Source organism: Epinephelus moara, chromosome 17, assembly GCF_006386435.1.
Source record: "Epinephelus moara isolate mb chromosome 17, YSFRI_EMoa_1.0, whole genome shotgun sequence".
Classification (NCBI taxonomy): domain Eukaryota; kingdom Metazoa; phylum Chordata; class Actinopteri; order Perciformes; family Serranidae; genus Epinephelus; species Epinephelus moara.
Window position 1 is genome coordinate 19,151,670 of NC_065522.1, and position 13,362 is coordinate 19,165,031.

At 42.1% G+C, this 13,362-nt stretch overlaps 3 protein-coding genes across 4 annotated transcripts in view; 1 reads left to right on the plus strand and 2 right to left on the minus strand.

The window, feature by feature from the left end:
* The window catches only part of LOC126403715 (serine/threonine-protein phosphatase PP1-beta catalytic subunit), a 659,813-nt gene that overhangs the window by 347,189 nt on the left and 299,262 nt on the right, over window positions 1–13,362 (minus strand). The window lies entirely within an intron of this gene.
* c17h11orf68 (chromosome 17 C11orf68 homolog) overlaps window positions 1–13,362 on the minus strand; it is a 616,176-nt gene that overhangs the window by 303,546 nt on the left and 299,268 nt on the right. The gene's annotated exons all lie outside the window — the stretch shown is intronic.
* Window positions 8,596–13,362, plus strand: part of si:ch211-200p22.4 (phosphatidylinositol-binding clathrin assembly protein) — a 130,713-nt gene continuing 125,946 nt past the window's right edge. For both annotated transcript variants that reach the window (XM_050066435.1, XM_050066436.1), the window contains exon 1: window positions 8,596–9,894. In XM_050066435.1, coding sequence (XP_049922392.1) covers window positions 9,765–9,894 — 130 coding nt within the window. In that variant the 5' untranslated portion in view covers window positions 8,596–9,764. The remainder of the gene's footprint in view (window positions 9,895–13,362) is intronic.

The following is a 13,362-nucleotide window of genomic DNA, read 5'->3' on the forward strand; positions in this document are numbered from 1 at the left end:
CCACCCTACTCAGACTTTCGCCTACTTAACTTTAATTCTTGTCACTCCGTGTTTCCCCCTGATGCCGCCGAGCGACATTAAACTGTAACCGCGATCGGCTACATATCATGCCGACGTTAAAGGATGGCTTTTTTCGTCAGTGTCTGATGCCGCAGGTCATTGCCCAAGCGCCGGATTTCGACAACTTCGGAGTGAGAGTAGGTTGTCTAAACACAAACACTGACATATTTTTTTTTACTGTAAGTTGTTCTGATAAAGTATTAGCAAACAATCCACCTGCAATGTTAGCAATCATTTGGTGTTGTGTTTCAGTCCACCTGACAAATTCAATATTCACTCTCCTTTTAGCTCTGTTTTGGTCTCCACCAGCTCCTGGTGAAAATATTTGGCTGTTTAGCTGCTCTACAGTGTTCACCAGCTAGTCACTAACTTTTCAAACAGAAATCAGCTGCCTTCTGCTGCTGCAAAAAAAAGTGGGGGAGAGCTGTGAGACTGAACCAAAACAGTAAAGTTGAACGCAGTAAAACCAACACGATGAGTTGAAAGATGCTCAAACTCTGTGTTGAATAACAGCAAAGTTTCCCTGCTTCCCTTCACTGGTTCCTGTACAGCAGGGTCGGTCTTTGTTTCAATGTTATAATCATTAAAAAGCAAAAGCAGCATGTGTATACATTCAGTAGGCTATATCTTCAGTAGCTAGCTAGCTAACCCTACACTTTTCAGGGTTTCAGCCGGCCTGATGCTACATTATGATTGGCCAGTCTGCATCTGGGGGCAGGGCTGAGGTCGACTGACAGAATAAATGTCGGCATTGTACATTTCTGCAAACCATAGATATGTAACATTTTTACATTAAAATGTAGCAGATATCTAATTTCTTTACGTTTCTACAATGCTGTGGTTAACCTGTGGTTATGTTTAGGCGCAAAACCCACTTGGTTATGGTGGAAAAGGTCAGGTTTGGCTTAAAATACCCAGAGTTGGTGCCACAGTCACAGTTTAAAATGCCATTGATGTCTCTCTAAAAACACCTGTTTTGGTTGTCTCGAACGGTCATCTGCAGATTGGCAGCCGAGCCGTCTCACCTAGGTCATCCACCATCCCCTCCACCTCCTGATGACAAAGTTAGCTCGTATATATGTGTACATTCAGAACTGCATCACTTTGAAATGTTGATATGATACGTGTCAAATGTACAGACATATCCATGGCTTGCAGACATGTTCAATGCCAACGTTTTCTTTTGGCGACTGGGTTGCTATGATACATCATCTAATAATTAAGCAATTTCAGGATTCCTCCACTATTACTTCATGCGTAGTCTTTCACTCCTGACGTTTGCTAGGGTCCGTGAAAAGTCCACTCATAATCGACCTGAGCAATTTTATTTTTCCGTGTAAAGAAACGACTGTATATGTGCAAATTGAATTGCTATGAAAAGGCAAGGACTTGACATTATTGCATCATGGTCGTACACATATGCACACACAAACACAGGCACATCGACTTGTATTCTTTACTCTGTCGTATACTGTATGTTCATGTCTGAATAAACCCTCAATAAACTAACCAGCCCTCTGCCTGACCCTCTGTTATGTCTGTATCTGTCTTTGAATAAATAAGAAAATAACACTCCAGATCAAAGATGAGTCACCTCGCAGTCTGCCTAAATAATGGACGCAAAACTGAGGCTATCAAGTTTGCATCTTAACGGATCCAATTAAATTTTATCAGCCTCATAATTCAGCAGCTCCTGAAAGCTTGACGAATGAATAAGTGATCTGAGAGAATCCGGAGCAGGCAGGAGGTTTCGCAGCAGCGTTCCTTATTTAAACCTGGAGTTATGCACATGTACACACACGTTTCCACGGCCTCTCCACACACAATGTGCATACAACATGTTGACTGAAGTGTATTTCTGTGGAGCAGGAGTGTGAAGTGTTGATAGCTTTTATTGATTTATACAGTTTTCAGCATTTGTTGCTCAGACTGATCCGAAACCTGTCAGACTAGCACAGACTTTCTGAAGTAGCCTTTGTATGTTTGTAATATGACCGGTGAAGTGTGTGTTTACTTAAGCTCAGCATCTCTTTGCACCTGTTAACTTTTTTCATGACCAGTCAACGGGAGAAATCCTCCAAGAAATTCAATTCAGTTCAATTCAATTCCTTTTATTGTCATTAATAAATAGATACAACGACATTCAATGTACAGAATAAGACAAAGCTCATTATAAAGGTAATAAATAGATAATAAAGGAGGGGATAAGATATCGTTCATTCATACTCTAAACACACACCGGCACCGGTCTCACTCTGAAGTAGTCGAAATCCGAAACTCGAATCATAAACCAACAAAAAAAAAGTCTTTAACGTCGGCACGATACACGGCCGGTTGCTAGTTTTAACTGCACCTGGCCGCGTCAGGGGGAAACGTGGCAGGCCAAGGATGAAATTTAAGCCGGCGAAAGTCTGACTGGGGCAGGCGGGACTGGTGGTGGATGGGTCCAACAAACACTGACTTTCACCCAAGAGACCTGTGTTCACGTCCCATAAGATTCTAAAGCCAAAGCCTGTTCTTCTTTCCTAAACCCAACCATGTGCTTTTGTTGTTAAAGGAAGAAAAACCTCAATTCATGGTATATATATAGCCTACCGACGTGGTGCATTTATTTTGAAAGAGACTGTATGTAAACGATAAAGTTCCAGTGAAAACGGAAGTGTATTTTGAAAGAAGACAATGCATGTAACAGGCAGAACTTGACATGGCACTTGCATGCCGTAATTATTACACATAACATAAATAAATGAATATGAAGTTATTAAGTTATTGCACACCGTGTAAGTACAAATATTAAATATTACTGGCTGTGGCACTCCAGTCCATATTTTCAGCTGTGTATTAACTCAGCTTACAAAGTGATTTATGGATGCAACTTGCTAAAGGTAGCTAGTTAGCACTAGCATTAGCTGATAACTTTGCATACATCTGTAAGCCGTATCTATGCCATAGCCTGACGTGCACCTCCCCAGAAATGTAACTAGCTGTTGCGGCGACGCAGACCTCCTGTCTATTTTTGTAATCTGAAACCATTTCCTTCAGTGGAAACAAAGCTTTTATTTACTTTAATTTCACAGTTAAAAAACAATAAATTGTGAAGACAATAAAGCCTCCACAAAAATAGCATTTTAAGTCTTGTGTGTGATTTATCCTGGCTTCATATGAGCTGAGGAAATCTCCACTTGTTGCTAGGCTAATGTATACAATGTAAAATGCCATAGGTTTGTGCTAATAATGTTAGCGTGTTATATTTGTTTGGAAAACGTGTTTAGTGTAAGACAGCTGTTTTGTCAGTGAACCTTGTGGGTTGTAATGGAGCCTAATTTTGTAACGTTACCTTTGTTAATGTTGCTGTTGTCCCTGGCTTCATATGAGTAGAGGAAAAGTCTGCAAGCCACTAGGCTAATTTATATAATGTAAAATGCCATAGGCTTGTGCTAAAAACATTAGCGTGTTGTATTTGTGGGGAAAATGTGTCCAGATATGTGTGCTTACGTTTGAATTTGTCTCTATTAAGCCATGTTTAATGTGTGTTTTGAATCAACTAAACTTTACAGCACTTCACAGAAACCCTGCCACCGTCAAGTGTTTCGGAGGTGTAACTGCAGAGTGACACAGACACACCACCACACAAGTATAAATGCTCATGATGGCGTAGGCCACATGTGTAGGCTACGGCGTAGGGTCTGCCCCACAAGTATAAATCCCCCTTATAGAGAGATAGCAAGATGAAGGACTGCCCCCTTGTGGTGCTCCTGGTCTGCTGATCACTGTATCACACATACAGCTCTGCAGCCGCACATGATTCTTACAGCACTTCCTGCTCTGTCAAGATGTGAGTGAGCACGCTGCAGCAGGTGGATGATGGCATCTAGTGGCAGTAGGCGAGTGCTATTAGGTAAGAGGGGTGCTCTTTTATTGTCTCATAATGCATCCATGATGATGAGGGTGCAGCACCAGACTTTTTGTTCATAGATAAACATCTGGGTTATGAGACTAGTACATGTCATAATAAGTGTAGCATAAAGGTCAAGACACTTGAGAGCCATCACGATATAGCTCTGCTCGCCTGATGCTGAGCCACTCCATCGATTGTAGCCATGGTAACAACAGTAAACACCATCCTCCCAGATATACTATGGTTAATTTACACACTGTAGATAAACCGTGTGCACCTCTGCATCCTCCGCTCCCTGTCTTTGTCTCTGACCCCGTCCCTGTCCATGCTGTGGCGATGGATTTATTCCTATCTCACTGAGCACATTGGCCCAAAGCGAGGCTGCGGCTCATCCCATGATTGACAGCTGCTGATACGGCTCCAATCCCGGTCCAGAGCCTGTTGCCAGGGGCTACAAGGGGGCTCCCCGCATCCATGCAGTTGCCATGGAAATAAGGAGTTCAGCTGTTCTGCCTGCAGATGGCAACACTGCACTCCAAATCAGGAGGGAGGGATGAGGGGTGAAATGAGGGCTCCAAGCGAATCAGTGTTTGGCACCGACGCCTCATAAAGAGCAGGGTGTAGGTTTTGATGTCATGGTTTGCATGTTCACCCTGACTTCACCTTAGTCTCCTCTGGGTGCCGCAGTTCCCAGACTCAGACATTCCCTTTGGGCACAAGTGTGACTGTCTGCCTGCCAATCTTTGTGCTGCTGTGCATCAATCCCTCACGTGCATCGCTCATTCTTTACATGATCTGATAAAGTGATGTTTGTATTTTGGGTTTTATCTCATGAGCCTGGGGAGGAGAAGAATACAAAATGTACTCGAAGGCGGTTGCTGCAAGATCATAACCGCAAATCCTCTGTTATAATGAAAAACAGTTGATTTAGTCGCAGCTGTTAGAGCACATGAAACGCTGCATGTTGGCGTCTCTTCAGCTGTGACACAGAGCATAAAAAAACCTGGGAACTGAACCGTCTTTGGTGGCCTGCGCAGCGCTAACCACTTCCATCCACTGTGGTTGCATTTCTTATTTCCTTTTTTTCTGCTGCATGCACATTTTTTTCTTTCCAGACACACACACACACACACACACACCTCATTAGATTTGGCAGACATGTGTGAAAAAGAAACCAGATGAGCACGGTTAGGCTGACAGTTGCTTTTAGGTGGATTGCATGCGCACACTTTCGCGTCCAAGTGCTGATCAGAAATGCACCCTTCGTTTGACAGTTCATCGAAATCAATCATCACAACTCGGAGGGGCTTCTCTCTATTGTTGAGAAGGGGAGGTCATTCGAGGTCGTGAGCGGCGTTCCAGGAATTCACCTGCTGCTGCTGCTGCTGGGGTCAGTTTGCAGAGCCTCACCTGGGTGAGAAATACTGCAAATCTCAGTATTTGTCACCCAGATGGGGAGTAACCTTCTGCAAGCTGCAGCTGTGTCTGTGAAACTGAACAACAACTGACAAGACAGAAATGCACCTACAGTCATGAGGGAATACATCTGTGAGTTATGGTATCACTGCTCCCTTTCTGCCGTAACTCAAACACCTCATGTCCTCATGCACAAATCAGATTTGATATAGGTTTATTGCATCATGACATGCAGCTGTAATCAATGCAAACCACTTAGGGTGACTGGGAACAGCAGCCTGCTATCTAATTACATTTTACACAATGTGTGAAATATAGTCAGATATTTGATTTATTCAGCTCTCAGATCCGGTTTGAGACCCACTGGGCTGTGCACGGTGCAGCACGAGCGGTTTCCCACTGATTTGTGCAGCACACCGTGTTCCATATAGTCTGGAGTCAAACAAGGACACGGCGTCTGAGGAATAATTTAATACGACCTTAAATTTGGATTAGTGCGGCACGCGAGGCGCGTTTATAAAGAGGCAGCGGCGGAGATTAAAGTCTGTTTGTTGTTGTGCCGCAGCCGAGAAGCCTTCTGATGTCCAGCGATGTGAAATTAGAGACATTTGTTTGATAAATTCCGCTACAATTCAAACCGTGACACCTTAAAGGCTTCACTCACTCCTCAGCTCGTGTCCAATAGACCGAGGAGGCGTTCAGGGGCTGTCGGAAAGAAAGCAGATAGCTATTGAGTGAAGATGTACAATATAAAAAGTCATAAAACAATGACTTTTTTGTGTCGAGATACTTTTCACAGTATAAAAAATCCAATACATAGGCCTATTTATTCTGTTTTTACCTTTGCCACCATTTAATGTTTTTCATTAAAGGTTTTCACTGCTTTAAACTTTGATGACTGTTGTAAGAAATCAATTGAATAAATACTTTTAATACCACCATATACATCTCTGTGTTGTCCATGTTCATACCCTCCTGAGACCCGAACTTTTGTTGGGTTCGCATTTTCAATTTCTCCTAGCTATTTGGGGTCAGTAGGACTTGATAAATAAAAAATAAAAAACCAAACATAGTCAATGATAATTAAGTCCCTCTATCCTCAAACAAGATGATAATAAAGTCCCAATGTCCTTCAGTGAGCTGATGATAAATTCCTCATGTCTTCAAACAAGTACTTTCCAATTAACAGAGTCGTAGCTTGTTAGCGTCGCTATTTTGTAAAATTTGTAGGGCGTATCAAACTACAAATGTTATTACTCATAAATAAACAAGTTTCAACCACTAAATGTGATCAGGTTTTGTCCACTTTTGTCTCAGGATCGGCTGCAGACTGACTTGACAGAGATGGCTGCCATCTTGTTTTTACATGGATTAGTGTATTGTGTTCTTTCTACCACTAGATGGCCCAAAAAGTGTCCACGAACGAGGACAACAGGTCTAAGTTAAGTAGAATGAAGTATAAGGTCAAGTAAACACAAAATGTAATGTCCTTGTATGAGGACACAGGGTCTCAGGAGGATATAGGGTTCAGCCATGTCCACTCATTTAATATAATGCAATGTGTTTTGACCTGTTTTACATGCTGTATTTCATTGTTTTAAATTTTTCTAGATGCCTTTTTACAGCTGGCGAAGGTACTGCTAATGAAAACTAGCCTTTCAGCTAATTTGGGTGCATTTACATTTGTTGATTAATGCACACTGTCCCTTTTCTTAAATAAATAAATAAATAAATAAATAAAACTAGACGACCTGCACACCACTAAGATTATTTTCAATATCGTTCAGGTTTTTAAAAATATAACGTTTTGCTATTTTGTCTATGAAATGTCTGAAAAATTCCCAGAGCACATGATGTCATCTTCAAAGTGTTTACTGTTGTTGTTGTTGTTGGACACATCATCCGAGAGTTATTCAAATGATATTTAACAAAGAAAAACAGCAGGTGATCATATTTGAGAGCCTGGAATCTCCAAATATGAGGCAACTTAAAATTCTAAGTATTTTAAGTTCAAACAAATAGAGGTCATTTTGTCATGATTCGAAACAAATTCAATTTTCTTTAGTTTACATAACTAAAAGATAAAAGTATACCTGAATTAAGATCAAGTTTATTTGACTTGATTAGTTGATTTTTTAGTTGAATCTTTACAAAATTACTACTCAAGTTAAGTCAACTTAAAATTTTAAGGCAATCCAGGCACTAACTTTTTTTTTTTAAAGTTAAAACAACTAGTTACTTTTTATGGTACATACTTGCAAAGATAATAGTACAGTTTATTCTTTACCGCTATAGAGTGCGCCAGGAATGAGTTGTAAAACCCTGAAATGAGTTAGCATTTTAGTACTCACGGTTCCCTCATCTTAAAGTCAACGTTTTTTTTGGTTTGATGTCTGAAATAAGGTCTGTGGTTAACACAAGCTTGAGAGACTTTCACATTTCGTTCCGTGACAAAAAATACGTCAGTAAATACCCCAATTGTGAACTTAGAAACTTTTATGTGTCTTAAAAAAGGTGGTTGCTAACAAGTGGCTAAACAGGACTACAGAACGTCATCATGTGTACAGTCTTGCTATGGCTGTGGCGCTGGGTAATGCTACCATAGTGTAGTTCGATTATAGCCTAATGTTAGTTTTTTACTTCTGGCGATTGCATTTAGGCTCAATAACCATAAAAATGGTGCTCATTTGTTAAGATTATGTCACTGAACAAAATGTGTATGTATCATAAACGTTTGTTCAGCACATTCTATTTTATGATAATTTCTAACTAATGTAAAGTGTCTTGGAGTACTATGAAAAGCGCTCTATAAATAAAATGTATTTTTATTTTATTTTTATTTTTTTTCCAGCAATAATCCAAAATTCAATGGAATAATCCGATAGGCTCTTTAAGGAGGGAACCAGTGCTATGCTAGCTTCAGTGTCAGCCTACAAAAAAACGTCATCCCTGGAGCACTTTATTTGTTCAGCTTTGTTGCCTTGTTCTTATAGCTGTTATGTTTGTGTAAGTATGGAAATTGAGAGAAATAAAAAAAAGTGAGTCAAATTCATTGTATGTGTACAAATACTTGGTCAGTTATGCGTATTCGGATTTGTTGGTGAGAAAAGGTGCGTTATTAGGTTGCTTGAACGCATTCGCAAATCGTGGGATTGTAATATTCTATATTCCGAGCCCACCAGTGAGCCGTGAAGGCAGCACAGTTGTGAGATCAGCTGATTTTTTACGCTGCCATTTTGTCCGGCAGAGCAGCACCCAGCCAGTCAGTCCGTAAAGAGAAACCACTGGCGAGACTTTTGAGACAGCAGCACAGGACCAGGGGGACAAAACGAGCCGGTAATGTGGAGTCGGCAGCCGAAGGACAGCGACAACTGAGCCCGAGGACCGTGAAAGGAAACAACCGAGCCCGAGGAGCTGTCATTTTTAACTTAACGTCTCCGCCGGCTCTGCTCTTCAGTCACAGACTCCAGACGCTCGCGCTCTGGCTGGCTGGCAGGTTAGCTAACCCCCGCTAGCTACTCGGCTAACACCCACCGCTCCTCGCACCTTTTCTTCCCGGGACAAACCGCACCTGTCCCGGCTGTCAGTCACACAGTCTCCTCTTGTGAACTTAAAACAATGTGCTGCTTATTTCTGACTGACTTTTCGCGCCCGAGGGGGGGTTTACCAAACACTTTGCCAAGCGACCAGTGATAGCTAACTAAAACAGTCCAAGCTAACAAGTTGACGTGGAGGAGGAACTCAAGATTTTTTTTTTTTTTTTTTTTTTTTGGGATCGTCGAGATTCTTGTTGATGTTCTCCAAACTGTGATTTCATACGGATTACTTTTTGGTGTCGCCTGACCCCCGAGGAGGTCCCTCACAAAGCAAATCGCCCAGGTTACAAACCAGCCAAGTTAGCTATGTTTATTTGTGGCCAGAAAGTAATTTCCAGTGTTTACAAATTCCACAGTGGGACTCTTTCCTGGTTCGAGTACTGCAACGGAAACATTAGCTAACACACACTAGCTCAGATTAGTGTCGTCGTGTTGTGTTTACTAGATAGGTAGATAGTCGGAATAAACTGTTGCCAAACAATTTAACTAGACTACAAATCAGCTGTTGATTGTGGTTCCCGTTGTTAAGCCAATCTTGTACCTGCAGTTTTTTTTGCCACCAGTGATCTGACATTGCTGCAGACTGCACAGGTTTTGTACGCACCTGAAACACACATACACACACAAAGAACACACAACAGTGGGTGTCTGATCGCAACCCTTTACCTCCACTTGACAGTGAAGTCACGTTGAGTTGTGTCCCGCAGGGAGTTGATCCATTGATCGGATCGTTATTGTGCTATTTTAGCTGATTGAGGTAAAAAAAAGAAAAGCAGCAGATAGAGATAGAAGCGATGTCGGGCCAATCTATCACGGATCGGATCGCAGCAGCTCAGCACAGCATGACCGGGTCGGCTATCAGCAAGGCTGTGTGCAAAGCCACCACGCATGAAGTCAGCGGACCCAAGAAGAAACACCTTGACTGTGAGTATATCTCCTTTTGAGATGTGTGTGTGTGTTGTCAGCCAGCTGCAGGGCTTCAGATGCAGCCAACCACTCTCACACACACACACACATACACGCACACACAGCAGACTGATAGTGCTGAAGCTCTGATACACACATTCCTTCACACTACCTGGCTGGTTGGACAGTTAAAGATCATTCAGGCTGGGTTTACCTGGGTGCTGCTTTCTATTAACCTCATGTACAGCAAGTTGCTTGTAGGGACACCTTCGTAATATTTAAAGATTGTTGAGCTTGATTTTGATCAATCCTTTAGTCCACAAATGCCAGATAAAATGACAAGTGCCCTTTTTGAGTTCCAAAAGCCCAAAGTGATGTCCCAAAAATGCTTGACCAAGTGCCAAACATCATCAAGTGTTCGATTAAAGCCACAACTAATGATTCATCGCATTATTGTTTAACCTGTCGAGTACTTTACCGACCAATCAATTCATTTTCTATGCTTTTAGATGTTAGAAAATGGCGAGCAATGCCTTTCGAAATGTCCCAGAGCCCGTAGGTGTAGAGTTTTTTGGGGTGCAGGTGACTTTACCCCCTCAATAAAAACAAGAAAGTAGCAGGGGACTATTGTTTTGACAAAATGAAAGAGATTGCTACCATAAACCGATGCAGTACAGGCTCAAATTGGCGCAAAAAAATCACTAGAAGGCAGGAAATTGAGTCTTTGGCGCTAAAATTTTTCTGGCAGGGGACCCCCAAACTGCCCGTTTGTATCCCCCCCTCCCCATTTATCACTTATCTGTTTGATTTTGATCAATCATTTGGTCCACAAATGCCAGATAAAATTACCCTAAATTGTCCCCAAATTGCTCGACCAACTGCCAAATATCCGTCATTAAAGCAAAGCCACAACTAATGATTAATTTCATTATTGTTTACTTTTCTGATCAATCCGTTCGTTTCTTTGCGTTCCAATGTAACAAAAAGCCGAACAATGCCTTTCAAAATGTCCCAGAGCCCGTAGTTGTAGATTGTCAGGGGGCCACAGTTTAGTTGTGCCCCCATTAAAAACAAGAAAGTAGTAGGGGACTTTTTTAGACAAAATGTAAGACATACCTACCATAAATCGATACAGTTAAGTCTAAAATCGGCACATAAAAATTCACCAAAATGCAGAAAATTTAGTGTTTGACGCTCAAAATTTTCTGGCAGCAGACCGCACAAACGCCCCATTTGTGTCCCCCCTTCCCAGTGTTGAAATAAAACTAACGGCCCTTGCTCGCTTTGAGTTGCCCATGCCAATTTAGACTTTCTCAGAGCTCAATGTGACGCATTGAAGCTGCTTGTTTTAACCAACCATCAGTCCAAAACACTTAATCTGTAATCATATTTGACCAAAAACAAAGACTATAACCAGTGGCGGATCTTCCTATAGGTCATGGGTTTAGGGTGCCATCCGAGTTATGTCAAGGTACTTGACAAAGGACAAAAAACAAGAAGTAGACAAAATTTGCACATACCATATTCTCTTTTTTGGGGGTGTGGGTGCTTTTGAGAAAACGTTCGATGCCGAATGTGCTAGGCCTGGAAAAAGAGAACGTTTGACGTTCTTGCTTGAAAAAATAAGCTAGCACAGTCGTTTCAAACATATTTGACCAAATGAAAGCATACAATTGGAGGCAGATCTTCCTTGAGGTGATACAGGAGGCCACCTAGGGTGCCATCCGGGTGATGCGAGAAAATCAGAAGGCAAAAGCCATTCAGGGTGCAGCACGCCAAAAAAAGCAGTAGACAAAATTTTCTAATTTGCACATACCATATTCTCTTTTTATGGGGGTTAGGGGCCTTGGGGAGCTCTAGAAGAAACTTTCCTAGGGTGCCAGTGTGCTAGGTCCAGCCCTGCTTATAATCCCTACATTTCGGGACATGGAAATGAAGAATATTTGACATTTTTGCTCGAAAAAAATGAGTGGAATGATGGATAGTTGGATTATTTTAGACTAGTCATTTCAGCTCTACTTCACATTGCTTATTTTGGCAGGACAGCAGTCTGTATCCCAAATATATCCCATTTTTAATGACATAAAACAGTGAAAAGCAGCATTTGAGAAGCTTGGACTTGCAAATGTTTGGCTTTTTTTGCTTGATAAATGACTGAACGACTAGCCTAATCTATTATCAGAATAGTTGTCGATTAACTTTGATGAATCCATTAACCACCAAATCATTTTATACTGAAACAGAATCAAGTCAAAGCAAACAACTTGTGCTCTGGGGCTTGGCTAAGTTACAAAACTCTCATAGCAGGTTCCTGTTGTACAGAAGTCAAGGCAAGTCACACATAGAGATAACAACACAAGCGACAGAAGCAACAGAAAGCAGGTCTTTCATCACACCTGCAGACCAGGAAGGACAGAATGTGCTCACCTTGTGTGTATAGAAAGACACAAAGACAGAGTTGTTCACTCTAAAATCCCAGGAAACATAATATTCTTTCCTTGGTGGTCTTTATGCTTTGGGGAAACCTCTCACATGTCCTGCAAATTCCTGCGTCTTACTTGCTGATGTTGTTTCTCCAGATTCCTGCCTGTCACTTCACATTTAGTCTGCTAATGACGAGCGGATTAAGTCGCCAGTAAAACCCACTGAAATCAAACTGAGTCATGTTGAAGGTGGCAATGATGCAAGTGACAGAACAACAAAAGAAAGGATGAATGCAGTTATCAGAAATATAGACTGAGTCATGTGCCTTGTGTTTGACATTACTGTGGGACAAAATGTGCTGAAGTTCTGTTTTCTGGGAACCGGCCTTTGTCGGCACGGGACGCACATGTTTGATCGATGCCTCGGCTCAGCTGCCTCGCATCCGTCAACTCCTCCTCGCTCGCAAGACTCAGCTGCTGACGCTCAACAAAAGTCATGTATTGTCTCCGCTCCTTTTGTGAACTTGGCCAGACCCTTACAGCCAATATACGCCACGTCAAGCTTAATCATTGTAAGATATTGATTTCTTTGTGAGAGCAACGACCTCAGTGCCGCAGGGGGAATGGCCAGTGAGTGAGTGGTGCATCGCATGAAGGCCTGATTGTCATGTTGTTTGTCCGGTTGATGATTTCCCCATGAAGGTAACATCCCGGCCGCCAAGTTCATTGTGTCGTGGGCATTATGAGGGAGGGCGGCCAGCAGGCAGGGATAAAGGCCGGTTATAGGTAAGATCGTCATTCAGTCAGGCAGGTAGTCAATTTGTGAGTCGGTTAGCGAGCAGGGGAGGCTGGCAGGCACTGTGTTTCATCATTACTCAGTCAACTAGCCAGCCAGCTGATCCAGCCATGCGGTAATGTAATGAAAACAGGCAGCCAGGTGAGACAGGCTGCCAGTCTTTCCCCATTCATACTCAACAATGAAGTGATCTGATCTCACAGCTCCAACAGGTGCCAATGTGCCCAGAATGTATTGGGTAGTAAATGTAGTAAAAGCTGTGATCCG